A 26,904-nucleotide genomic window follows, 5' to 3' on the forward strand; every position below is an offset into this window, starting at 1 on the left:
CAAATACTGATGCATATACTGCCCATTGTGTAGTTATGATTGTCTTTAGGCTTGCCATCCTTCCACTTGCAAGTGGTAAGTGACGCGCATACCCGATATGCACTGGGATCACACACACAGCGGCTCAGTCCCGAATCACTGCTCGTGCGCTTCACTCGTGCACTCTGTGAGCTGCGCAGGGCCGGAGTGTGCACCCTCCAGAGGGCACTCGCTGTTCAGGGCGGAGTGATTTGGAGCGCAGGATGCCTGCGGAGCCGAGCGTATCCGTGTATTGGCGTTGCTGTGTGCACGCGAATCGTGTATTGGCGTTGCTGTGTGCACGCTAATCGTTTTAAAAACGTTAATCTGATGATCCGCTGATACGGTCTAATGTAAACCCCACCTGAGTTTCTGGAGCATCACATTTGTGGGGTCGATTAAATGCTCAAAATGGCCAAAAAAATGTCTTGACTATATTTTCTATTCATTTTACAACTTAAAGTGGTAAATAAAAGTGTGACTTTTCATGGAAAACATGAAATTGTCTGGGTGACCCCAAACTTTTGAACGGTAGTGTACGTTTGTACTGAAATATTCACAATAAGCTGGATGTAGAGCTCATAAGGCTGCCACTGTACTATGTTGTATGAAATAAATTATTTTAGCATGTACACACACACACACACACACACACACACACACACACACACACACACACACACACACACACACAGAGCTATGAAGATCGGCCATAGTTGTGTTATTATCTGAACGTGGATATTGGAAGTTTTTTGTTGGTCTAATATAAGGTCTAAAATACACCTATAGTTAAAACCTAATTTGTAATAAACTCTAGAAGAATTGAAAATAAAAAGACATTACTGGCATTTAGCAGACCCTCTTATCCAGAGCGACATACAACATACCCAGAGCAGCCTGGTGGGCAGCTGGGGTTTAGGTGCCTTGCTCAAGGGCACTTCAGCCATTCCTGCTGGTTCAGGGAATTGAACTGGTGACCTTTTGGTCTCAAAGCTGCTTCTTAGGTCCAATAGGTCATGGCTTCCCCGGACATTTGGTGTTACAATGGATGTCCATGATAAAATGATAAACGCGTCATTTTCTTAATGATTTCTCAGCGAGCAATGCTGGCAAATGATTGTAACACCTCCTTTTTTGCTTTTAGGGGCACCACGGTGGACTTCGCCAGAAAAGATGGAGAAAAGGCTCCATGCTGTACCAGCAGCCAACACAGTGAAGTTCCGGTGTGCAGCGGTGGGAAACCCAACCCCGACGCTACACTGGCTCAAAAACGGGAGACCGTTCCGGCCAGAAGACCGCATGGGTGGCTATAGGGTAAGATGAATACATATAGTATATCAATGCTACTACTGAAACAACAGCAACAACAATGATAATACTCATAATGGTAAAGAATAGTTTCAATTCTGTCCGTATTCCAAAGCACGAGCATGCTTCACTTCACAAACAGAATTCGAAAAGTTGGAGAAAGAAACAAGGTGAAATCAACGTTGATAAGAAATCAGTGTTGAAATACTAGTAAGGAACTTTCTTTCCATTTAATTCAAGTTTTGGCTAAACATTCCCCTGAATGTGCCCAAGGTGAGGTCACTGGTATTAACAAACAGTCAAAAGGACTGTTCTGGTGTCTCAACTCTTTGGTTAATGTTTAATAGATTTAACTGGAACTTTTTGTTGGCCGGCCAGCGTACCTCAACCAGTGATCATTTGTGCTTGCTAGACTAAAATGCAGAGATTTTGCTCTGAAATTGCTGCATTTTTACAGCGTTAGAAACAAAACATCAACATGCTCAAAACAGCTGAATATCAGAGAATCGATTCTGTAATGTACAAGCGTTCTACATCCATCCATCCATCATCAATATCGCTTGTATTCTACATATGAACTGTTATCTTCACAATGTGCTGTGGTTAATTCAAACTTGGTTCATGTTACTGCATCATATTAAAACTTCACAGCACCGTGCAATGCAATCGAACACTTAAATACCGCATGTCTTGGACTTTACTTATTTGTCTTTGATTTTTGGCCTGACATTTATATTCAAGGAAAATCCAAATAGCACGAGATGGTGTTATTCCTTTTTAACAAGTCTCTGATGTTCCTTTATTGTTCCTAAACCACACAAATACTTCCCACATGACAAGCTCTGTTTTGATTGGATGCTGAGCAAGGGGTGGGATCTGTTTCTCAAACATTTCTTTGAAAGAAACAATTAAAAAATCATGTGGGGAGAGAATTCTCTTTTTAATATCAAGAATATTCTTTTCTTCAATATGCAGTCCTTGAAAGGAGAGGATATACTTTAGCAAAGATTAAGGTGCTGAAAGCAAGAGTAGGAAAGAACGAACGGGATGCAGGTTGGATTTAGAGCGTAGTCTACAGTCACGAGAGTCGCATTCCTAAGGTGGGGGTTCATGCACTGAGTTGTCTGTCAGCATGCTGCTATTGCTTTTCCCATGATGCTCTTGGCTGGAAAGCTCACCTCACTGGCAGGATTGTAGAGAAGCCCCCTCCCCCCATCCCCATCTCCACCCGCTTCCATTAATTTGCCTTTTCATTAATACTGCTAGGCTTTGTCGATAAAACAAACACTTGTTTTAAAAGCCCTTATGACTGACATGAAGATTCTAGTAATGTGAGAATGGAATTAGTACTGAATAAAGTACTGAGTGCATACCACTACAGTACTGAGATAGTATAGAGGGAGTTCAGGAAACAGGTACTGGCTGAGCATCCTGAGGACAAGTTAAGTGAATGAGCATAGTATTGAATTATAATTACAAGTGAGCTACTGGTGTAATAGGAGTACTGAAGCAGTATGAAATTAGTACTGGTTGCAAGTAGTGATTAGACAGTAGTGAGTACTGAGTACTTTCCGTTTCCGATTGAGAGGACGCCGTGCGTGTTTTGGCTGCAACTTCTTACCAGAGCTTTTCGTTTTTCTTTTTTTGTGTGTGTGTTTGTGTAGTTTGATGTTTGTTTTTTGTTTGAGTGTTTTGTCAGCCGGTTGTGGCGTAGCTCCGGACCCAGTTTTGGCATCGGTTCCCTTCAGGCCTTGGTCCGCCATGGGTGATGCCTGTGCTCCTCGCTGTGAACTCATTACTCTTTTTAACATCAGGGTTGTCCAGCGCTCTGTGCAGTGGTGCTTTTGTGCTTGGTGCGGTGTTCCAAGTGATGCTGCTCTGTGGCGTCGCGGTGGCTGTGCAGGTGGTTTGGGACATGCCAGCGCTCTGTTTAGCGGTGCTTCTGTGCTCGCTTTGTGGATCCATGGCACGGTGTTCCAAGCGATGTTGCCTGGTGGCGGTGCGGTGGCGTGGGATTTATCTTCGTGTGCCTGGTGGGACTGTGGTAGTTACGCCATTGGAATTACAGCCTGACCCTCTTTTGGTGGACTCTTTTTTTCCCCCTCAGTTGTAAAGCAACCTTGGGTGTGAGAAAAGCGCTATATAAATTGAACTGATTATTGTTAATATTATTATTATTACTGATTATTTTTGCTTCTTGTGCAGGTCCGACACCAGCATTGGACTTTGATCATGGAGAGTGTGGTTCCTTCGGATAAAGGCAACTACACTTGTGTGGTGGAGAACAAATATGGCTCAATCAACCACACCTACACCCTGGATGTAGTTGGTGAGTACGTGTGTGCATGCGTGTTCCGCTTTCCGAGGTTTATTATACAGGTGCACATGGCTTGAGTGTGTGTGTGAGAGAGTGTGGGTCAGGCAGGTGCAGGTGGACTCCATCTCAGAAGAGGGAATGTCGTTACACTGATGCCAAATGCTAAATAAGGAGGTTGAGTAATGAAGGCTCAGATTTGGGCAGGTGTAGCAGTGTGTGTGTGTGTGTGTGTGTGTGTGTGTGTGTGTGTGTGTGTGTGTGTGTGTGTGTGTCAGTGAGTGTGTGATTTTGAAAGGGTAAATTGTTGGCTGCAAGATAAAACAATTCCTGTACATAAAGGAATAGTCTACCCTGAAAGACATTAAAGTGTAAATTAAAATATTTGTCATGTGTTTGTGATTCAGGTGCAGGTTTGTAGGTTCGTTATTTTTTTGCTCCCTAATAGCGAGACATTGCTAGTGCAGTTACAATGTTTAACAGGAGTCTAACAGTCTCAAACATACAGGATAACCTTCAGGTCTCACTGAGAGCATCTAAAACAAAAGAGCAGTCAAGCTTCTTTTCTCACTCACCATTTTCCAGTCATGTTCAAGGTCGTATGAATGAGAAATCCACTGTAGAAGTGGTTCACATAGCAAACATTGAACTCAACGCTCCAGAATGATATTTACTGGATCTGCGAGAAGAAAGCCTGATGCTGGAATTAGCATGAAAATGGATGCTTTGGGAAATGTATCTGTTTGAGCAGGTAGTCGAACAGCATTGTGGGTCATGGAAGAAACGGTTAACCAGTCTGAAAATAAATCAACATGTTGATGAGTCAACTCAGACTTTCAGGATAAAATAAAACCAATAAAAAAGACATTTCTGAGGATCACGTGCTGATTATAAAGGTTTATATGGAAGTTGATAGTCAGGGTGGATTGATGTGAAAGATTTGTCCACTTTTTTTTTTTAAGATTTCAGTGGGCCATTCTGACCCAGACAAACCTGAAGGGTTAAACAAGCTCACTGAAGAATTTCGAGTATGTTTGAGGTCTACACCGCCTGTATTTTTCCAAGCCCTCCAGAGTGTTTTTATAGAGCACTATCCATACGAGTACCATACACTGGGAGTCTAAAGTTGAGACGAATAAACCGTCCCTATTCAGGGCCTTACACTTGGAGACGTAAACGCAGCCTTTCAAACTGCATTGCCGCTGTTTTACTGGCCAACTGTAAAGTTGTTTTTTTGACCCAACTCCAGCTTGTCCTCCTAACATATCGCAAGAAAGAGCACAGCAAGGAAAGCAGTACACCCTGTATCCTGTGCGTAAGTGACCGGGGGAGTCTCTGGAAGAGAAGAAAGAGGCAGAGGTCAGAAAGTGGCCCATTCTTAATTCCCTCGGTGTTCACGTAAATGTAAAGGGCTTGCTTGGATTTAAACCCGTTTATATGTACAGTAGGAGTTGGTTAGACCCTAACAAAGTTGAACTCCCTGGCATTTTTACTGTGCATCAAAAGTAAGAAGAAGAAAGACAGAGAGAAGTAGGAGAGAGAAGGAGAGTGTGTTTGGTGGAATTTGAGTCGTAGCTAGTGATGTAAGAGACTGAACTGGCTGAAACATCAAAGCCAGACTGACTCCAAAGTACTGGAGCTTCTCAAAGGTAACCAAAGCGGCCTAATTATATCTGTTTATAGTGGCCTTATGCCAGAGCACAAGCTCACTGCATCATCCGCTATAAGCAATCCCACCTACTGTATATATATTCACACTCTATACAGTGGTGCTTGAAAGTTTGTGAACCCTTTAGAATTTTCTATATTTCTGCATAAATATGACCTAAAACATCATCAGATTTTCACACAAGTCCTAAAAGTAGATAAAGAGAACCCAGTTAAACAAATGAGACAAAAATATTATACTTGGTCATTTATTTATTGAGGAAAATGATCCAATATTACATATCTGTGAGTGGAAAAAGTATGTGAACCTCTAGGATTAGCAGTTAATTTGAAGGTGAAATTAGAGTCAGGTGTTTTCAATCAGTGGGATGACAATCAGGTGTGAGTGGGCACCCTGTTTTATTTAAAGAACAGGGATCTATCAAAGTCTGATCTTCACAACACATGTTTGTGGAAGTGTATCATGGCACGAACAAAGGAGATTTCTGAGGACCTGAGAAAAAGCGTTGTTGATGCTCATCAGGCTGGAAAAGGTTACAAAACCATCTCTAAAGAGTTTGGACTCCACCAATCCACCATCAGACAGATTGTGTACAAATGGAGGAAATTCAAGACCATTGTTACCCTCCCCAGGAGTGGTCGACCAACAAAGATCACTCAAAGAGCAAGACGTGTAATAGTCGGCGAGGTCACAAAGGACTCCAGGGTAGCTTCTAAGCAACTGAAGGCCTCTCTCATATTGGCTAATGTTAATGTTCATGAGTCCACCATCAGGAGAACACTGAACAACAATGGTGTGCATGGCAGGGTTGCAAGGAGGAAGCTAGTGCTCTCCAAAAAGAACATTGCTGCTCGTCTGCAGCTTGCTAAAGATCATGTGGACAAGCCAGAAGGCTATTGGAAAAATGTTTTTTTGGACGGATGAGCCCAAAATAGAACTTTTTTGTTTTAAATGAGAAGCGTTATGTTTTGAGAAAGGAAAATGCTGCATTCCAGCATAAGAACCTTATACCATCTGTGAAACATGGTGGTGGTAGTATCATGGTTTGGGCCTGTTTTGCTGCATCTGGGCCAGGACGACTTGCCATCATTGATGGAACAATGAATTCTGAATTATACCAGTGAATTCTAAAGGAAAATGTCAGGACATCTGTCCATGAACTGAATCTCAAGAGAAGGTGGGTCATGCAGCAAGACAACAACCCTAAGCACACAAGTCATTCTACCAAAGAATGGTTAAAGAAGAATAAAGTTAATGTTTTGGAATGGCCAAGTCAAAGTCCTGACTTTAATCCAATCGAAATGTTGTGGAAGGACCTGGAGCGAGCAGTTCATATGAGGAAACCCACCAACATCCCAGAGTTGAAGCTGTTCTGTACGGAGGAATGGGCTAAAATTCCTCCATGCTAGTGTGCAGGACTGATCAACAGTTACTGGAAATGTTTATTTGCAGTTATTGCTGCACAAAGGGGTCACACCAGATACTGAAAGCAAAGGTTCACAGACTTTTTCCACTCACAGATATGTAATATTGGATCATTTTCCTCAATAAATAAATGATCAAGTATAATATTTTTTCTCATTTGTTTAACTGGGTTCTCTTTATCTACCTTTAGGACTTGTGTGAAAATCTGATGATGTTTTAGGTCATGTTTATGCAGAAATATAGAAAATTCTAAAGGGTTCACAAACTTTCAAGCACCACTGTACATAAAGGTCTAAGGGTCTGACCTCACTACTGCTAACTGTTTCCCGAGAATCAGTTATATTATTCTCAAACAGGAGTAAAACAGCTAGTAAATAAAGTAGGAGTGTGTAGGAATGTACTGTGAGTTTGTCTAGTGGTTAGCGTGTCCACCTCTCGATTGGGAGATCGCGCATTCTACTGGCGGTCGGGTCATACCAAAGACCATCATAAAAATGGTACCTCCTGCCATCTGGCAAGGTAAGGCACGCTGCAATACAGATGCGAGTAAGGAGTCAAACTCTCGCAGTTACCAGAGGACTAGCCCCCCACTGTAACCATAGCTGTATAGGCAAGAGGCCGAGGGCTATAAAAGTGGAGATTGGCACTGCCCAATGGCTTGGTTAGTACTGGGTTGGGAGACTGCCTGGGAAGACCAGATCCTGGCATGGGAAGGACTTTGACTTGTGTAGGAATGTACATATGTTAAATTTTGACATTTGGGGCATCTGAATGGCGCAGCAAAAACGCATTCACCCTATCTTCAGGTGGTTGCGAGTTCAAATACTGACAATACCACCGCTATCTGTGACCAGAGCAATACCATTTAGTATTTGTGAGCTCAGGTAAGTGGAAGAGGGTAGATAGCACTTTCTTCTGAGTAGCTGGCATCATGTGTTTTGGCTTTAGCAAGCATATGCTAGCCTCGGTTGTGATAGGGATTTAGTGAGTGGGTAGGAATTGGCGAATTAACAAAATGGATACAAATGGGGTTAAAAATGTTTTAAATATATAGCATCTCAGTTATTGTAAAAACTTAATTTTGTGTGTTAGCCTCTTAAATAATAAAGTACAGTTCTACGCAGTGTGCTTTGAACTTTAGGTTTTATATGTCCACCTAAGATTCTTCATAAACTATAGAGCAGTGCCTAGCAGTACAGAGTGAGCAAGACTTATGCTTTATGTGCCATTCGCTTCACCCACCCCGTCCCTCACAGTCTCCGGTCCAATGACGCTGACCGCTTTCCAACCCTGCCCAGGCACTCTGGGCCAACTTAATGGGTTAAGCAGAGTTCAGTGGTCTCGCTTGGACACACTGGGCCAGCCTGCGCATGCATGGATAATGACATAATTGATAGATGGTGATCTGTGGGTGAGCGAGTATGTGGTGAAATGACCCAGCGGCTTTTTTATTGGTTTTAAGGTGAAGATTTTTAGAGGAATCATTTTTGTGCGCAGGTGTGTCGATGAACAGCGTGGTAAAGAGAATCTGCACGGAATGTGTTTCCTTAGCTGATTTTACTCATAGTCTATTGTACCGAGGCCCCACTGATTAACACAGTGTTCATGGCTGTGTAGGTGCGAGAGAAAATGGTTCTGTTTCTAGATTTGTCTGCTGCAGACACATACAGCAGGCTTTTTTGCACAGCTAATGCACACTCATTCATTTCCATTTTCAGTGCCTAGGGTGGAGCATCAAATTCCACTGTGCGCTGGCACAAACTAAAGACTTTCTCAACTTATTTACAACGATGTAATTAGTGTGTAAGAGAGACTGTGTGTCCGTATTTGTGAAGCAAAGAGAGAAGGATTTGTGAGAACCATTGTATTTCTTTCCTGTCTACTAGCGACTGTAAAAATAACCAGTATAAAAATGCACGTTGGTCGCATTCCAGCCGATTGTGCAGGTCAGATTCACTTCTTGTCAAGTGAAAAAGGGCAGACAGAGTCTGAAACACCAACAGATGAGCGATTAAAAAAAAAAAAGTGTGTTGGGCTGCCCACAATCCCCCCCCATTCTCTGTTTAACCTCATCTTTCTTTTCACTCCCCATCTGCTGAGAGCCCTTTAGCCTTTTCCTTCACTGACCCCATCCCCCTCTTTTCTTTCCATCTTTCCCTCTCTTTTTACACTCTTTTGTTGGCTTTTCTTCTGTCTCCACTGGTTCTTCACAATGCTCAATCCCATTATCATCCCCCCAAACACATACGCCATCAGTAACCCTCCACCAACGCCGTAGTGACGTATCAATGCCCTCTGGCTGAGCATTTACCGTGTTGACGAAGGTTTCAGGAAAATGGAGGGAAGTCAGGAAGAGGAGCTACACGGCAGCTATCCAAAACCGTCTAAAGATTGTACTGTGGATGTTATTCAAACCAGGGTAAAAAAAAAAGAAAAGCACTTAATTACAGACTGCAGAAAATGTTAAGTGCTTCATGAGCAGTGTGGCAAAGAGGCTCGATTGAGAGTGAATGCAGTTGAGCTCCACCTTAGAGATTTTCTCCAACTGCCATGCAGATGCCACATGACAAGACCGTCCTACATACAAACACACACAATGCAGCTTCAAAGTTCTTTTTCTTTTCCTCTCTGGGTGCTGGCTTTTGTTTTGCTCTTATCGCCAGAGATAAAGTCCTGGCTTTTTTGTTTTGTGCGAAAGAATCTTAACAGCATGCTGATAGCGGAGCAGGACCAGTGCCAGGAACTGCTCTGAGCCATGGGATATTTATTCACACCTTCTCACAATGGGTGTATTAAACAACTGCAGTTTCTTATAGACTGGTTTATAAATTAGGATTGTTGAAGTGGCTAAGGTTATGCATTGTTAAAGTTAATGGAAAACGAATGGAAATAATCAGCATCATCAATAATGCCCCCATTCCTGCGTTTCTGTCAGAACGTTCTCCACACCGGCCCATTCTTCAGGCAGGTCTGCCAGCCAACGCCACAGTACACGTGGGAGAGGAGGCTCGCTTTGTATGTAAGGTGTATAGCGACGCCCAACCACACATCCAATGGCTACATCACATCATGAAGAACGGAAGCCACTACGCCCCCAATGGAGACCCTTATGTTCGTGTCCTCAAGGTACGTCCTGTTAACTAATCATAGCTTGGATTTGGTGCAGAGTGCATTGCAGTGGATGGATGCCTGGGGCTTGGGCAAATGTATTCCAAAATGGTTTTTGTTTATTCATCGTTGGATATATTTTTTTATTTAAAAAAATCACCTTTTCATCAAAGGTATAACTTTTTGCTAAAGGTATGGCCTGGTCATTATAGTTACAACTTTTTTTTTTTGAGGAAAATAGGTTTGCGATTCTAACAAGGCTTTCGTTTTTTAATTTTTCCCCCCTCATTTCATGGTACATTATTATATAAACAAGTAATTTTTTTGTTCTGGTGGTGGGAACCTCCTCCTTCTTTCCCCATATCCACACATATTGTTAAAGAAAAAGGTCAAAAGGTTTTAACAGGCTGCTCTGTGTTTTTTTGCCCCGTGCTACTGTCACTTTGGCCTGTCGTGGCACCTACTAGAGCTCAGGCATAAACAGCACTGACGTGGAGGTGCTCACCCTCCACAACGTATCGCTGGAAGATGCGGGTGAATACACGTGCCATGTCTCCAATTACATTGGGCGGGTCAACCAATCAGGTTGGCTCACTGTCCTACCAGGTAAAAAGAACAGCCTTGGTGAGCTTTGTCCCTTGTCGTCCTCCCCTTCTGGTGTTTTGGGTTGTTTTTTGGTCTCCTCGTGGTGTGTGGTGATCCTGGGACCTTTCCTGGAGCATTTCAGTGTGTTTTGTGCTATTTTGGGGCAGGGGATCCTAACTGTCCAACAAGAGGCCATGGAAACAGGATTCTCTTCATTTTATTTCTCAATTTTCTATTCCTTTGTTCTATCACATCCTACTTTTCATATCCTTCAGGCTTCTGTTCCTCTTTTTCTTCTGCTCTCTTGGTTGGAAACTGTGAGCTTGTTCTCCATGGTTCTCCTTGTTGGCTGCATGTTTTCTGAGGGACTGGTGAGCCACTTGTTTATTGTTTGACCATCTTCTTCCACCCCTACCCCTTCATGATCCTCTTTCTGGACAAAAGGGTCACCTTTTTTGTGGTGCATCTTTTGAGTATATCCCTCTCTAACTCAAGGTTCATCTACGACAATGATCATGAGTAGATGATGTATATTTTTTTTTGCAGCAAGAACCATTTCCCAGTTCTGCTCTTCTTTTGGCATTTTGGGTTTCATTTGTTTCATTCCTTTTCTCCTTTCTCCTCCTCTTTTCCTTGATCACACCCCTCTCTCCTCATTGTTTCCCCTCTTCTTGGTTTCCTCTTGGTTCCTCTCTCCTCCTGCCTTCTTCTTCTCCCTCTCTCAGACGGCAGGTGTAAACACCACGGATAAAGAGATTGAGGTCCTCTTCCTGCCCAACGTTACTTTCGAGGACGCTGGTGAATATACGTGCTTGGCGGGTAACTCTATTGGGATCTCCTATCACTCTGCTTGGTTGACGGTTCTTCCAGGTATACACTACTCTACAACAGCTTCTCCATTTGTCCCTCCTCACATTGTTGCATTTCACATGAAAGAACTGGTTGGAGAAGACCGGGAGACACGTGAGGTCTAAATGAGGTCAAATTTAAGTGTTTGATCTTTGGTATGATCTTACCACTAGAAGAAAAACGATTAATTGGTGATTATTATACAGCCAGAGTGACTCCCTCTCTCACTCCGTCCATCTGTCTCCATCTCTTACTAACTTTCTGATTGCATGCTTTACCAGTGTGTATCAACATGCATGTGTCACACTCCAAAGGCTCTGATAATTGCTGTTTAATTTGGAAAATCCAATATCTGAATCTGAAAACACTAATTCCTTTCTCACTGTTCCTGAGAAAGTTAATTATTAGAGCCAGTTCATCATCTTAAGCGTGTATTGTTCACTGAATGTGTTTATGTTGCATTAGTCTGATGTAGGCTTATACACTATGTAGGTCAGGGTATCTAGTGCTTGGTCAAGATATCCTGGCCAAAACCAGCCATGCTATAGGAAGCAGGTGGGAAAGAGTGCAGGATGCGTGTTGTCGAGATTAAACTTCCTGATCCTGTTACTCAATCTGATTCCATAACTGTCTCTTCTTGGTTCCTGCTCTGGCTCTGACTCTGACGCTACTTCAGCCGAGACGAATATTGCTGAGCCCGAATATCCTCCAGACTACGTTGAGATCGCCATTTACTGCATCGGCGTGTTCCTTATCGCCTGCATGGTGGTGATCGTAATCATCTGCAGAATGCGGACGTCCATCAAGAAGCCCGATTTCGGAGGCCAACCTGCTGTACACAAGCTCACCAAACAGATCCCACTGCGCCGCCAGGTAACAGAAAGTAGATAAAGAGTTCCAGAACCCCTAATACACACCAACACACATGCACATGAATATATTTTATGCAAAAAAAAATGAAGAGCTCCCATTTTTGAGAAGGTAATTTGGGGTATTTTAGCGTTAGAAGTATCAGGTACAGTACATGTCTAATTGTTGTCTGTCATTTTTTAATCGGTCAAAGTTTATAGTGGGATTAGTATTGGATTTCCCAACGTAGGATCCAGAATCTTTTGAAAAACTGGTAATGAAATTGCATTAAGAAATGGCATGAACCTGTGCTTTTGAATCATTTGTACAGTACATGAAAGTTTGTAAAATGAATTAACTTGGCAATTGACTTGGGCAAATGAAATGCTATCAACTTCCTCTGGTGAAGAGTTCCAGCCTGGATGGTGGGTAAAGGTAAGGTATCTCCCTAACATGGGCCTTCGAATAGTGCTGCATCGGCCAATTCTTCATGTGCAACCACGTGACAAAATAGTGTGATGTATGCATCTGCTGCCATGCTAGATGATATACAAATCCAAAATGCCGTCTTGTGCGAACAATAACTGTGATGCATCTCCGACTTTCTCGAAATATTATGATTCCCTGGAGTCAAGTCAGGATTCACAGAACAAGTTGAAATTTGTGGCTTTGACCCGCATATGCTAAAGGAGAACTGAAGGCAAATTTTTTTTATTATCAAAATTCTATTTATTTCATTTTATTAAATATAGGAATGCATTTGGGCAGCACGGTGGTGTAGTGGTTAGCGCTGTCGCCTCACAGCAAGAAGGTCTGGGTTTGAGCCCTGTGGCCAGCGAGGGCTAGCCTGGCAAGCCAGACTAAATGTGAATATTTAGTCTGGCCTCGCTCGTAGACATTTCCGAAGGGTGTGGGAGGAACAACCCGCTGTCTTTCAAACTGTCTCTGTGCGTATAGGCCAACGCTCTGACCAATCAGCGCAACAGTGACTGTGACATAGTCAGAGCGACAGAAAGCAGTGGGGGAGGCCTTGAAATAAATAATTTTTCAAAATGCGTATTAATTAACAGGTTCTAGATATTAAGAAGTTTGGAGATAATGACCACAAGTTTGGAGTCTGTACCACATACTTAACATACACTTTTTTTTTTCAAGTGTTTTTCAAGGGTTTGCTTAAACTGTTTGAGAGTTTTTATTTTTATTTAGTGGTGTTTGGTGAAATAATTTCCCTTAAGTTTAAAATAACGGGAAAATAAGAAACAATCAAAAAGTAATGTTTCAAAGCTGTTTATTAATTCTTCGTACTGCACAAACTAGCCCCATCCTTTTGGCTACCAGCGGAGCCAGCTGGTAGATCAGACTTTTGCCATAGCTGGTCGGAAAAACAGCGAAAACGTCCTTCTTGAAAAGGAATGAGCGGAGAGCCTCTTCCTGCTCATGTTTCAACGAAAACTCCAAGTCTAATTCTTCTAAAACTGATTCCAAAGCGGAGTCAAACTAGCACTGTTCACTAGCCGTAGCCATCTTTCCTGTTGTGCTTTCTCCAACGTCGCGCAGCCTTGTCGTCACTCCTGCAAAAGCCCGCCCAAAGAATCCAAACAAAAACCTTGCGTTGTGATTGGCGGGCACGATTTGATGCCCGGGGTGTTTTGTTGATATGGTGCGAGGCTAGACCCACTCGTAGGCAAAAATATTTTTGGCTGCTAGGCGGGTGGGTCTAGTTTACTAGGCTAAGCGAGGGCCTTTCTGTGCGGAGTTTGCATGTTCTCCCCGTGTCCGCGTGGGTTTCCTCCGGGTGCTCCGGTTTCCCCCACAGTCCAAAGACATGCAGGTTAGGTTAACTGGTGACTCTAAATTGACCGTAGGTGTGAATGTGAGTGTGAATGGTTGTCTGTGTCTATGTGTCAGCCCTGCGATGACCTGGCGACTTGTCCAGGGTGTACCCCGCCTTTCGCCCGTAATCAGCTGGGATAGGCTCCAGCTTGCCTACGACCCTGTAGAATAGGATAAAGCGGCTAGAGATAATGAAATGAGATGAGGAATGCGTTTTTGATAGCTATTTTGTCACTGCTATAGCAAGTTCTGAGTGTTTGAAATATGCTCTGTAATATATCAGTCCATATGGCAAAGCAATGGCCGTAAACGAGATTCGTTGAGACCTGTGCAAGACATCATAGGTTGGAAGTAAAACGTACAGCGGAAATCCAAGTGACCAACATCTGCCAACGTTGTCAAAAGACGCGCTTTTTCCTCAGTTAAGTCCTTACTATGTATGTTTTTGAACCACAGTCTATGCACGGCGTTCTCTGGAAAGTTCTTCATCTGTTTTGTCGCAGGTTTTAATTATTTTAGGAATGCTGAAGAACCATTTCGCTTTGTCACGAGTAGCATTATTACCGCAATTATATCCTGCACACAAAGGAGGCGTTGTCTTTCTTCACATGCAATGAAATCAAAAGGAAATCATGAAGCGTTGCAGCAGTTCACACATGAAGTGCCATTATCTTGGTTGTTGTTATCATCCAACATGGTGGATTTCTGGTTTTGAAAATAATAAATGAAGAATACTGAAAGTGTAGTTGTTAATTAAGAAACTCCTCCTCCTCCTCCTCCTCCTACTACTACTAATAATAATAATCATAATAATATTTTCTAGAGCAGGGGTTCTCACCCTTTTCTGCTCTGAGGCCCACCTATTCATACTTATAACAAGTCGGAGTCCATTAAAAAAAGATCCCCGGTTATTTTGGCTCATCTATTCTATTAGAATCTAATAATCTATTTTAAAGTGTATTAACGGGATGCAACATCACTCCCTGTTACAGATGGGAGCCCAGGAATTAAATAAATGCAATAAAAACAAACTTTTTAATTATAGGTATTGTATTTAAAACTGTATGGATGTGCCAGAAGCCAAACCATGCATGCAGGGCATTCTTAGTCAAAAGGGATTAATGATCCAAAAGTGGAGTCTGGTCCATTAACACAAGAACTTATTGCCATGTTTGTGTACAGCAAACAAGCAAGTTATTAAAACCAAGAAGTACACTCAAAAGAAGTGGGTATAGAAACCACTCAATGGGATAGATCCTTACACACTAACAAAGAAGGATTTTTCCTACGATTTGGAAAATTTATCCATCCACTGAGTTCCCCGACATCTTAAACTACATGGTGCTGCAGACATTGTTCTACACGGACACACAGATGAAAACCTGGAAGAGCATGGAGGCGTACAACTTTTTATATGTGATTGGGTTAAAGATCTAGGGATCAGGACACTACAAGGTAGACGGCGGTAGATGGATCTAAGTGCAGGAAAAGTGTTTATTAGCAGGTGTGATATTTACAAAAACGAAAGGAAAGCAGAATCATAAAGCAGAGTATTTAAACAGCGTAATAAACATGGCTAGAAATAAACGTGACAGTAATAATGAAAATACTTTGCAAAGCCTCTGTGAAAACAGCGTCTGTATCTGTGTGTGCTGATTGCACTCAAATCAGTATCAGGTATTTCCCATAACGACCGGGTCCCAAGAGCGCGCACAACATGCTCCATGAGTGGGCGCAGCCGCTCAAGCTGCACCATACTCAAGCGCACGAAGGTGTGACAGTTCACCTACTGTGTGACCACAAGTTTTAGCTCACGTGTATATTGTCATCAAAATGCCTCCTTTTCATCGATAACCCATTGCAAAGCATCGCAAGCTGTAGTGTGACCGGAGCTTAATGAGGCGGATGTGATGTTGGATGCAACCCAGCAGTTGTACCCTACTATGAGTAAAAATGAGCTTCAACTTGGGGAAAAAAAATTTGCACCCCACTAGATGGTGCTTAGTGGGCTGTGGCCCAGTGGTTAAGAAACACTGGCCTGGAGTATTTGTGAAGAACCAGTAGCACAAAAAAACAAATAATAGTGATAAGTCTCTCAAACGGGGCGGCATGGTGGTGTAGTGTTAGCACTGTCGCCTCACAGCAAGAAGGTCCGGGTTCGAGTCCAGCGGCCGGCGAGGGCCTTTCTGTGTGGAGTTTGCATGTTCTCCCCGTGTCTGCATGGGTTTCCTCCGGGTGCTCCGGTTTCCCCCACAGTCCAAAGACATGCAGGTTAGGTTAACTGGCGACTCTAAATTGACCGTAGGTGTGAATGTGAGTGTGAATGGTTGTCTGTGTCTATGTGTCAGCCCTGTGATGACCTGGCGACTTGTCCAGGGTGTACCCCACCTCTCGCCCATAGTCAGCTGGGATAGGCTCCAGCTTGCCTGCGACCCTGTAGAACAGGATAAGCGGCTACAGGTAATGGATGGATGGATGGAAGTCTCTCAAACGCACACACAGACACTTAGACGGGGGTTCTGCGTGTTTACTTGTTGCTCAGAGATCAGGTTATCAGCCATTTCTTTTTCTCCCTGCAGGTTTCAGCTGACTCGAGCTCCTCGATGAACTCCAACACACCCTTGGTGAGAATCACAACACGCAGAAGCTCCGAGCACGAGCACATCATCCCTGAGTATGAGCTCCCTGAAGATCCTCGCTGGGAATTCTCCAGAGACAAGTGAGCAGCCTCTGTCTGCGCCTGTTTGACTTTTTGTAATGAAATATAACGCCATGCTTAATCTAAATTTCACACCACACAGCAGAGTTACAGTACTTGAAAAACATCAGGCAGGTTGCTAAGCGAAATAACTTTGTTTCAGCACTGAGTCGGATTGAGGCATGGTGTTGGCGTGAACGGCAACTTTATACAAGTTACACCATTATCGGACTACCTCATTACACAGTCTAGCCCTCATTATGCTTAATGGTTTCAGTTGCTGTAAAGAACAATTAATCATTCAGGATCCAATTCAGGTCTGTTATCACCCCATTATTCTTTGACTGACCTGCGTTTTTTGTTTTTTTTTTCTCCTGATCTACTTCTAGATATCAGGCACTGCTTTGTCTCTCCTGTTGATTAGCTCTGATTAGCCATAAAGAAATGTGTAGCTCATGCCAGTCTTTATCTGTGCAATTAGATTAGTAGCTGTATGAAAAAGCAGCTGGAAGCTCAGTTGTCAGTGAATGAAAAGGAAAATAAGAGTGTAACTTTTTTTTTTTTAAAATCAGTCTTGCAGCCAAGTCTTTATTTAGCGAGGTGATGGAGGGAAAAACAGGGTAGTAAAAAGCAGTATGTCACTACACAGTGTGATTAATAAGGTGTTTGGGTCGCAGTGGACAGCAAGCATGCACTTTGTGTAGAGCCATGAGGAACACTTTCTTTCCTTTGTGCTCTCCAAGTGAAGGGGAAACCCCCTTTATGTAAGTTTGAACACTCATCTTGCTCAAAGCCAGTCCCCCCCCCCCCCCCGCCCCCCGAATTTTTATGAAAGTTTCAAATGAGCGTATGTTTATTTCGATCGATGATCGTCTAGCTGTATGTAAACGATGTTATATGAAGTCTTTGTGTTTCTCTCTGACTCGTCGTGCCAGTGTGGAATGTTAACGTTTAGCATGGCGGAAAAAAAACATAACATCGATTATCTGGAAAACATAACATTGATTATCTGCGGCAGACTCGGGCCAGACACAGGCGGCTTTTGAGAGACACAGAAGGGCGATTGTGTTACACGGTGTTTATACAGGCAGGCGGAGGCGGGGCAAGCACCTGTCAATCAAAACTCGACCCAAAGGGCTCAAGGTGGACGGGTGTGAGGTCGTAAAGTCACGGTGACTGCAGTGAGACTGAATGAAGTGGACTTGTTAGTCTTAGAGCTGTGTGTGACCGGGGGTCGTTTGCAAATCTTTGCTTATCAAAAAAAATCCCAAGATAAGCTACAAGATCAAATATAACATTGCGCTCTGAGAGAACGTTCAGATCACCACAGGCGTGTTGTCGCTCACCCTGGAGAGCTGTAACATGATACTTCTCAGTCTCACTCGCCGCTTTCCTTGTGGCTAATGTCAAATGTATGCTTTGCCACCGATGACAAAGGGCACCCACTTAACACCTCTGAATCGGGTAAACACTACTACAACGTGATAGTACTGTGCAAACACACACACACACACACACACACACACACACACACACACACACACACACGGAGAAACTGTTATCTTGCTGTCATCGCCGTCGCTGGCGTTTCCAGTTTTCCAGCCTTTTACATTTGATTTCTGTCGGCCAGAAGGAAAAATAAATGCCCTTTGATTGACTCATCTCTCCGAGTACTCTTTTACTGTCTTGTGATACAATTGCATGGTTTAAATGCCTTTACTTAAAGCTAGACAGCCTTTTGATTTCATAAAACCGATGAAATTTAGTTCCCTCTGAAATTTGGTCATCGTGATACATGTTTATTTCTGTAACATTTCACAAAAATCAGGCCATTCTGTGGCTGGGAAGTTATTTAATTTGAGGGGATTCCCGAGCAAATAATGTGCATGAAATCGCTCGCTTCGCGCAATTAAGCAGACAGAAGAAGTTTGTGTGCGCATGTGCAGGTTTACCTTGACCGCGCACTGACAGTTCCATCATTCTGTCGCTAAACGAACAGCTGATCACACCGAGGTGCTCACTGACCGCCGATATTTATTAGTTTGGTCCTGCGTTTCCTTTCCTTCGTATATAGCATAACATCTTTTCTTCTCATTTTCCGTTACTGTAGTCGGTGTTTCACGTTTCATTCGCACACTCACGTCCTCCATTTTTCTCTCCTGTTTCAAATTTGTATCCCATAATGCCTTGGATGAACGGGGAAAGCCCACCACATGATGCATGACGTAGTATCTTGAATTGGGTCATGGTGAAGCAGGAAAAAATAGCGGAGAATTTAGGGCCACATGGCCTTAAGTTCATTAATTGTTCTATTAAAAAAACGAATAAAATTGGAAGTCTGTGATTCGAATTCAGTCGTGTTCAGTCCACTAAACAAAAATAACTGGGTGTCAGGGAAAATTCTTTTTATGACCTGTACTTGAAAAACTGAAAGGCAGTCTACCTTTAAGCTTATGTTCCATGCAAGAATCTCCATGCGAGCTGTAAATTTGCTCAATCAAATCATCTACTGTATAACCCTTATTTACTGTTTGTTCCTGCAGGCTGACGCTGGGCAAGCCGCTTGGTGAAGGCTGTTTTGGTCAGGTGGTGATGGCAGAAGCGCTGGGCATTGATAAGGACAAACCCAAAGAAGCCGTTACCGTAGCAGTCAAGATGTTGAAAGGTAAGTGCAAACCTAATATGAACATTTGTGGTCAAAAGTTTACATTCATCATGGGCATGAATGTTATGGTAATTTTGGGCTGTTAATGATTTCCTTGAACTCTTCTTTTTCCAGGGTGGAATGATTGTACAGCATACATCTGTAGTGACTTCAAAAAAACAAGAATTGAGTGCACAAGTTTGAATTTATTTTGGATTTTCTCTAATCCACACTAGGTCAGAATTATGCATACAGGCTCAAATATATACATACATTCACTTAAATCTGTTAATAAGTGGTGCTGAAGGTTCTACAATGTCTTTTAACTCGACAAGGCCAAGGCCTATTAACTTCTCATTAGTGATCATGATTGACTACAACTGGTAGTTTCTCTTTGCCAGCATAAAAAGGATTTGTTTGACAGCACTTGTTGGATTGACCAATACTCAGAAGCATGGGAAAGTCCAAGGAACTCAGTGAAGATCTAAGAAGGAGAATTGTAGAGTTATACAAGTTGGGAGGGTCTCTTGGAGCCATTTCTAAACAACTGCATATTCCAAGATCAGTTCAAACAATTGTATGTAAGTACAAGTTGGATGTGTCACCACTTTGGCAAGGTCTGGAAGAAGACCCAAACGGTCACCCTCAGATGAGAGGAAATTGGTTAGGATGTTCAGGAACAACCCAGGAACCACCAAGGCTCAAGCCTGCCATGAACGGGAAACTGCTGGAACACCAGCGTCACTGAACACAGTGAAGCAAGTTTTACATTGCCAAGGACTGAGAGGGTGCCAACCAAGAAAGAAGCCCCTGCTCCAAAATTGACACCTTCAAGCTCGACTGAAATTTGCAGCTGCCCACATGGATAAGCCAAATGCCTTCTGGAGAAAAGTTTTATGGTCAGACAAGACAAAGATTGAGCTATTTGGCCACAATGACAAGAGGTATGTTTGGAAGAGTAAAGGTGAGGCTTTCAAACCTAAGAACACTGTACCAACTGTCAAGCATGGTGGTGGTAGCATCACACTCTGGGGCTGTTTTGCTGCCAGTGGTACTTGTGAATTGCACAAAGTGGCTGGAATAATGAAGACGGAAGATCACCTCCAAATTCTTCAACTTCACCTCAAATCAACAGCTAGACGGTTGAAACTTGGACACATTTAGGTGTTCCAGCAGGACAATGATCCCAAACACACATTAAAACTTATTTTGGAATGGATAAAGCAGGCTAACATTAAGCTTCTGGAACAGCCTTCCCAAAGCCCCGACCTTAACCGTATTGAAAATTTGTGGACTGCTCTTAAAAGCCAGGTCCGTGCCAGGAAACCAACCAATTTAAATTAACTCTACCAATTCTGCCAAGAAGAGTGGTCAAATATCCAGCCAGTATTATGCCAGAAGCTTGTTGATGGCTACCCAAAGTGTCTGATTGAGGTTCAGCTTGCTAAGGGACATTTAACCAAATATTAGTGGGGGTGTATTTGAGCCTGTATGTATCATTTTGACCCTGTCTGGATTAGAGAAAATCCAAAATAAATTCAAACTTGTGCACTCAATTCTTGTTTTCTGAAGTCATTAAAGATGTATGCTGTACAATCATTCCACCCTGGAAAAAGAACAGTTCAAGGAATTAATTAACAGCCCACAATTACCATGACATTCATGCCCATGATGAATGTATGTAAACTTCTGAACACAAATGTAATAGGAAACCAAAGTGAGTGGAGCTTTATTCATTGACTACTTCAAAAGACCAGATTTGGGGGTGGGGCTTCTGAGAGACAGAACAGAAAAGCATTCGCGCTATCATTTTCGAATTTGAATCCTGATGATGCTACAGGGAGCAAAATTGGCCATGCTCTCTGACAGGGAGGGATGGTGATCCTGTCTCTCCTGTCAATCAAATACCCTGTCCACACTAGGGATTTTGTACCGATACGAAACTACTTTCGTACTGCAACACCTGTCCACACTAGCAACTATACCGGTACTGTAGCGGTATAACTGTATCGGTACGAAACCCACAAATGTATGGGTTTCGTACCGGTATAGTATCGGTACTGTAGCGCTTCGCTGTAGTGTGGACAGATAAAGCGGCTCTGTATCGATACAAATATAATGCGCAAGCGCAATGAACCATTCCTACGTCTTCCGGGTTATTCATACAATACAATACGCACGTGCTTTCCAGCTGTAACTAAAACGTCAAAATGGCTCAAAACGACCGTGGAGCTACATGGAGCAAAGAAAGGGGGGAGAAAGGGAGAGCCTCGCACGTTTTATACAATTCGACTGAATAAATGACCACCAGAAATACAGACTGTACATTGACAACAAAAAGCACACACACGTTGTTTCATCCGCCATATTCTCGGAAGGAAGTTACTCGGTAACCACGGAAACATTTGGCGCACGCGCATTTCAACTACCGTGAAAGAAAACCGCAAACATTTCTCGCTAGTGTGGACAGATGCACTAAACTGTACCGGTATACTTTGTATCGATACAGTTATACCACTTTCGTACCAGTATAAGTGTGAACACAGCAAAAGTGACTAGCTAATTGTAGTGGTCTGAGAGCTCATGTATGCAGAAGAGGGTAGATAGCACTTTCCTTAGAGCGTGTTACATGACATGAGCAGCAGGTCGAAAAGATGCATTCAGCTGGCTTCATGTGTCTCGGCGGAAGAAAGTGCTTGCCCAGCCCTCTCCAGTTTGGAGCTGTTGTACGAATAAATGAAAAGGTCACAACTAATTCCAGTTAGTCAAGAGCTGATTTGAAGAAGAGAGTGTATGTTCATAAAGGCAGGTAAGAAGGAGAGTTAGAAAAAAAGCGCGAGAGTGAGTGAGGAGGAGTCGAAGTGGCTGGTATGGAGCTGAGAGGAGAAAGAGGCCGCTTAAAGTTTATTTGCTGGTGCTGAATGATTCTCAGGTCAGCAGGGCGCATAGTTGCCTCACTCCCAGCCAGCTGTAGCAGCTTGTCTCCTCACCTGCACACATCCACACACACACACACACTCACACTCACACACACAGAAGAGTTGGGAAGGGGCCCTGGGTTTAAAAAGACATTTAAACCTAGTGGGGGGTTGGATGTGACCCGGCGACCTCCTGAAGAGAAAACTGGCTACGATAAAGAAGCCCCGTTTAAACCAGCAGACTTTAGATAACAATCTCTTGTGACAAATTCATTTTTGAAGCCTGTTTTTAAGGGTTCTGATCCGAGATATACCTAAATAAGTTTAACACAAGTTAGAAAAAGCAAGGAATGAGAGAGAAATGGAGGAGAGGAATGCCTGCCATGCGTTTGTGTCTGGGGTGCACCACTGATCAGAGGCATGATCATGAAAAGGCGACTGTCCTGAAGGTAATTACGCTAAATTGAATGATGCTGTTTTAATTCGGAGGTAGTGAAAGGATGGCTGTGCAGCATGTTTCTCAGTGTAATCCTATAGTGCTGTAGTGAATAGTCATGGAGTCCAGGCCATCCTGGTTAATTATATAGGTACTAAATTGCATTTCAAAATTCAGTTTGTTCGGTACACTATGTACGACGCACAACCAGGACTAATATGCAAAAGCCGTGTGTATTCCTACATCTTGTACTGCTAAAATCCTATCACTTCCTTTAAAGGAGAACTGAAGGCAAATTTTTTTATTATCAAAATTCTATTTATATCATTTTATTAAATATAGGAATGCATTTCTGATAGCTATTTTGTCACTGCTATCGCAAGTTATGAGTGTTTGAAATATGCTCTGTAATATATCAGTCCATATGTCAAAGCAATGGCCGTAAACGAGATTCGTTGAGACCTGTGCGAGACATCGTAGGACGGAAGTAAAACGTACAGCAGAAATCAAAGTGACCAACATCTGCCAACGTTGTCAAAAGACGCGCGTGCCCTCTTTCGAATGCTGACGTAATCAAGCCGGAAGTTTTGTTTGTTTTGATAGCAGTCAGGAAAGTTTGAAAAAAGTAGTCAGTAATCGTCATTTAAACTCATTTTGTGCAATATTTCGTTTGGAAAACAGTTTTCAAAATGGCGGCACTGACACCTGGCTGACACTTCACGTTTCGAAGTCTCGCACAAGTCTCGTGAAGATCGCGCGGATAAGCGACGCCTACCATGGACCAAACGAACTAAATTCAACACGGCTAAAAACCGAATAGGCCGAATAGGTAGTACAGTGAACCCTCGTTTATCGCGGGGGTTACGTTCCAAAAAGGACCCGCGATAGGCGAAATCCGTGAAATAGTCAACTTTATTTTTTTTTTTACAACTATTATACAATACAAATGTAAAGCATTTGTTTAAGAAATTTAAAAAAATGTTCTTGCAAATAACTATGACAGTTTTTAATACTTTTAAAATAATAATACTGTAATAATACTGTAAAATAATATTTTTAATAATGAATACGAGGTTAGACACATTGCGACTCACGCGTATTTCACAGTCCCTCTGACTGTGCCTCTTCGTCCTGACTCCGCTCCGCTGTAGCGTCATTTTCTGCTGAAGGCTGTGGTGCAGGTGTCTTTTTCCGAGAGAAGAACATAGTTATGGGTAGTTGTTGGCACTCTTTTTTCTTCTGGGCAAGAAGATTCTTGTAAACAGACATGCCACCTTCGATTATATTTGAAAACTGTAACGAGCGACACATCAACGGGTCCCATTCTTGTGCCACTCGCTGAAGTTCAGTGTTCTGAACACAATGCACTGTAAAAAAAAAAAATCCGCGAAACAGCGAAGCCGCGAAAGATGAACCGCGTTATAGCGAGGGTTCACTGTATTTAATTGCAATTAGTTGCCAAAAAGAGTCACAATATAAGGTTACTAAAACTGAAAACGTAATTGAATAACACATTAATTAAGAAATAAAGCAAGTTTAAAAATGACTTCAGTTCTCCTTTAACAGCTCCTTGCTCTGACATTTTTTTCCTTACATGCAACTTGCCTTAACTAAACGTGCCATGTCAATAAATTAATAAATACACTTTAAAAAATATGCGTCTATGTAGACATTTAAGACCACTTGTGAATATATCTGTTGTTGTTATTATTATTATTATTATTATTTACAAATTGCCATCGTATTAGGATTATTGTTGGTATAAAAAACGAGCTGAGGCAGAGAGTCTTTCTCATTCTGAGAAAAAATAACCTCAGAAATTCCGAGATTAAATGGTCACAAATTTACAAGAAATGATTAACAGTTATTCCACGAAATCGAGTCGTACGTGAGCTCATAGCTGACAAGGGCATGTAGTACTGAGTTGGCTATAAGCCATGTATGACGAAATTTAATGGAATAACTGTTTTATACTATCCACATTCACTAAGATATGTTTTTACCATCAAATACTTTTATTCCATATTTTGTTGCTTTTTTTTATTTTTTGGGTTTTGTTTTCGAGGAGAGTTTTTATTTCGTCCTTGGTTGGTTCAGCAACAAGCTCCGCCATTTTGTTTTTCTCTACTCATAGTATATGAGCTGATATCCTAGTAGTAGAGTAGCATGCGATTGCTCATATCCAGTGAATGTGGATAGAATAAAACTTGGATATTCTTTGAGACAATCACATGCTTCCTGGCTGCAGTGCATTCTGGGGAATGTAGTTGAAAATCTCTTAGTGCTTTATTCTTGTATATTCTGCAATCGAGAAGGAAAGACTGCATTTCCTGTGGTGTGATGTTGATCCCGCCTTGCAAAATGAAGTCATCTGGTTCCTTGACCAAATAAATAAATAAATAAATAAATAAACAAACTCACCCAACCTTTCTGCTTTTTCATTTTTCATAAATGTGTGGCTTTTTTAATTTCAAAATTTCTGAGGTTTTTTTCCCCTCACAAATTTATGACTTTATAATCTCAAAGAATATCTGAGTTTTTTTCTCACAATATTACCTCCCTCCCCCAGCTCCATATTTCTTTTTATTTTACCTAAACTGGCCCTAATATGCTGTTGTAATACTGTAACTTTACCCATGACTTAAGTGCACAGTAAAAAAAAAAAAAACAACAAGAACCTATATTTCCACTGTCTTTTCTAGACGATGCGACAGAAAAGGACCTCTCAGACCTGGTGTCAGAGATGGAGATGATGAAGATGATTGGCCGGCACAAAAACATCATCAACTTGCTGGGGGCGTGTACACAAGACGGTGAGACGGAGACAGAAAACTTGTAACAGCTTTCACAAACACCTAGCAACACAGTTAACATGCTGTTAATCATTACACTTTGACTGCCCCTTAGGCCCACTATACGTGATAGTGGAATACGCATCCAAAGGGAACCTGAGGGAGTACCTGAGGGCCAGAAGACCACCGGGGATGGAGTACTCATACGACATCGCTCGTGTTTCTGAAGAACCGCTCACTTTTAAAGATCTGGTCTCCTGCACTTATCAAGTGGCCCGCGGCATGGAGTATTTAGCTTCTCAGAAGGTAGATATGTAGATATAAAATAAATGCAAGCACACATACACACAATTATATGATCATTCATGAGATGCTTAATCAAACAAACCCTTGATTTGGTCGCTTGCTTTAAAATTGGAAAGTATGGCATTAAAATGATTAGTTCACTCCTCCCATTTCTGGATATATAGATATGTTAGTAATATTCCACAACAGGGTGTGCTGTTATCACAAAATGATAAATAACACATTGGTGTGATGCCTCTACTGCCCTGAAGTTGATTGTTTTCCAATAGTAGCACATCCTGAAGTGCTTCATTTCTTTTATACCACAGCAATTTGCCAACCCTAACAGATTTAATGTATTGAAAAAGCAGTAATCATTCCTACTCACATTTAATATTCCTATTAAACTTAGGCCAAGTTTACATTAGACCGTATCTGTCTCGTTTTCTTCGTGGATGCACTGTCCGTTTACATTAAAACGCCTGGAAACGCCGGGAAACAGGAATCCGCCAGGGTCCACGTATTCAATCCAGATCATGTCTGGTCCGGTGCTGTGTAAACATTGAAAATACGCGGATACGCTGTGCTGAGCTCTAGCTGGCGTCGTCATTGGACAACGTCACTGTGACATCCACCTTCCTGATTCGCTGGCGTTGGTCATGTGACGCGACTGCTGAAAAACGGCGCGGACTTCCGCCTTGTATCACCTTTCATTAAAGAGTATAAAAGTATGAAAATACTGCAAATACTGATGCAAATACTGCCCATTGTGTAGTTATGATTGTCTTTAGACTTGCCATCCTTCCACTTGCAAGTGGTAAGTGACGCGCATGCCCGATATGCACTGGGATCACACACACACAGCGGCTCAGTCCCGAATCACTGCTCGTGCGCTTCACTCGCGCGCTCTGTGAGCTGCGCAGGGCCGGAGTGCGCACCCTCCAGAGGGCACTCGCTGTTCAGGGTGGAGTGATTTGGAGCGCAGGATGCCTGCGGAGCCGAGCGTATCTGTGTATTGGCGTTGCTGTGTACACGCGAATCGTGTATTGGCGTTGCTGTGTGCACGCTAATCGTTTTAAAAACGTTAATCTGATGATCCGCTGATACGGGCTAATGTAAACCCCACCTTAGTTCCTGTTATCACTTACGTTATAGCAGCTATATCTGTTTTTC

At 42.5% G+C, this 26,904-nt stretch overlaps 1 protein-coding gene across 6 annotated transcripts in view; it reads left to right on the forward strand.

The window, feature by feature from the left end:
• fgfr2 (fibroblast growth factor receptor 2) overlaps positions 1–26,904 on the forward strand; it is a 66,045-nt gene that overhangs the window by 20,512 nt on the left and 18,629 nt on the right. For 3 of the 6 annotated variants that reach the window (XM_060925392.1, XM_060925396.1, XM_060925397.1), the window contains 9 exons: positions 1,163–1,332; positions 3,532–3,655; positions 9,670–9,860; positions 11,153–11,297; positions 11,953–12,155; positions 16,538–16,677; positions 19,200–19,321; positions 25,357–25,467; positions 25,562–25,752. In XM_060925392.1, the coding sequence (XP_060781375.1) occupies positions 1,163–1,332; positions 3,532–3,655; positions 9,670–9,860; positions 11,153–11,297; positions 11,953–12,155; positions 16,538–16,677; positions 19,200–19,321; positions 25,357–25,467; positions 25,562–25,752 (1,397 nt within the window). Of the gene's footprint in view, positions 1–1,162; positions 1,333–3,531; positions 3,656–9,669; positions 9,861–10,309; positions 10,449–11,152; positions 11,298–11,952; positions 12,156–16,537; positions 16,678–19,199; positions 19,322–25,356; positions 25,468–25,561; positions 25,753–26,904 lie in introns of all 6 variants that reach the window. The other 3 variants (XM_060925393.1, XM_060925394.1, XM_060925395.1) reach the window with 3 other exon arrangements.

Source organism: Neoarius graeffei, chromosome 7 (assembly GCF_027579695.1).
Source record: "Neoarius graeffei isolate fNeoGra1 chromosome 7, fNeoGra1.pri, whole genome shotgun sequence".
NCBI lineage: Eukaryota > Metazoa > Chordata > Actinopteri > Siluriformes > Ariidae > Neoarius > Neoarius graeffei.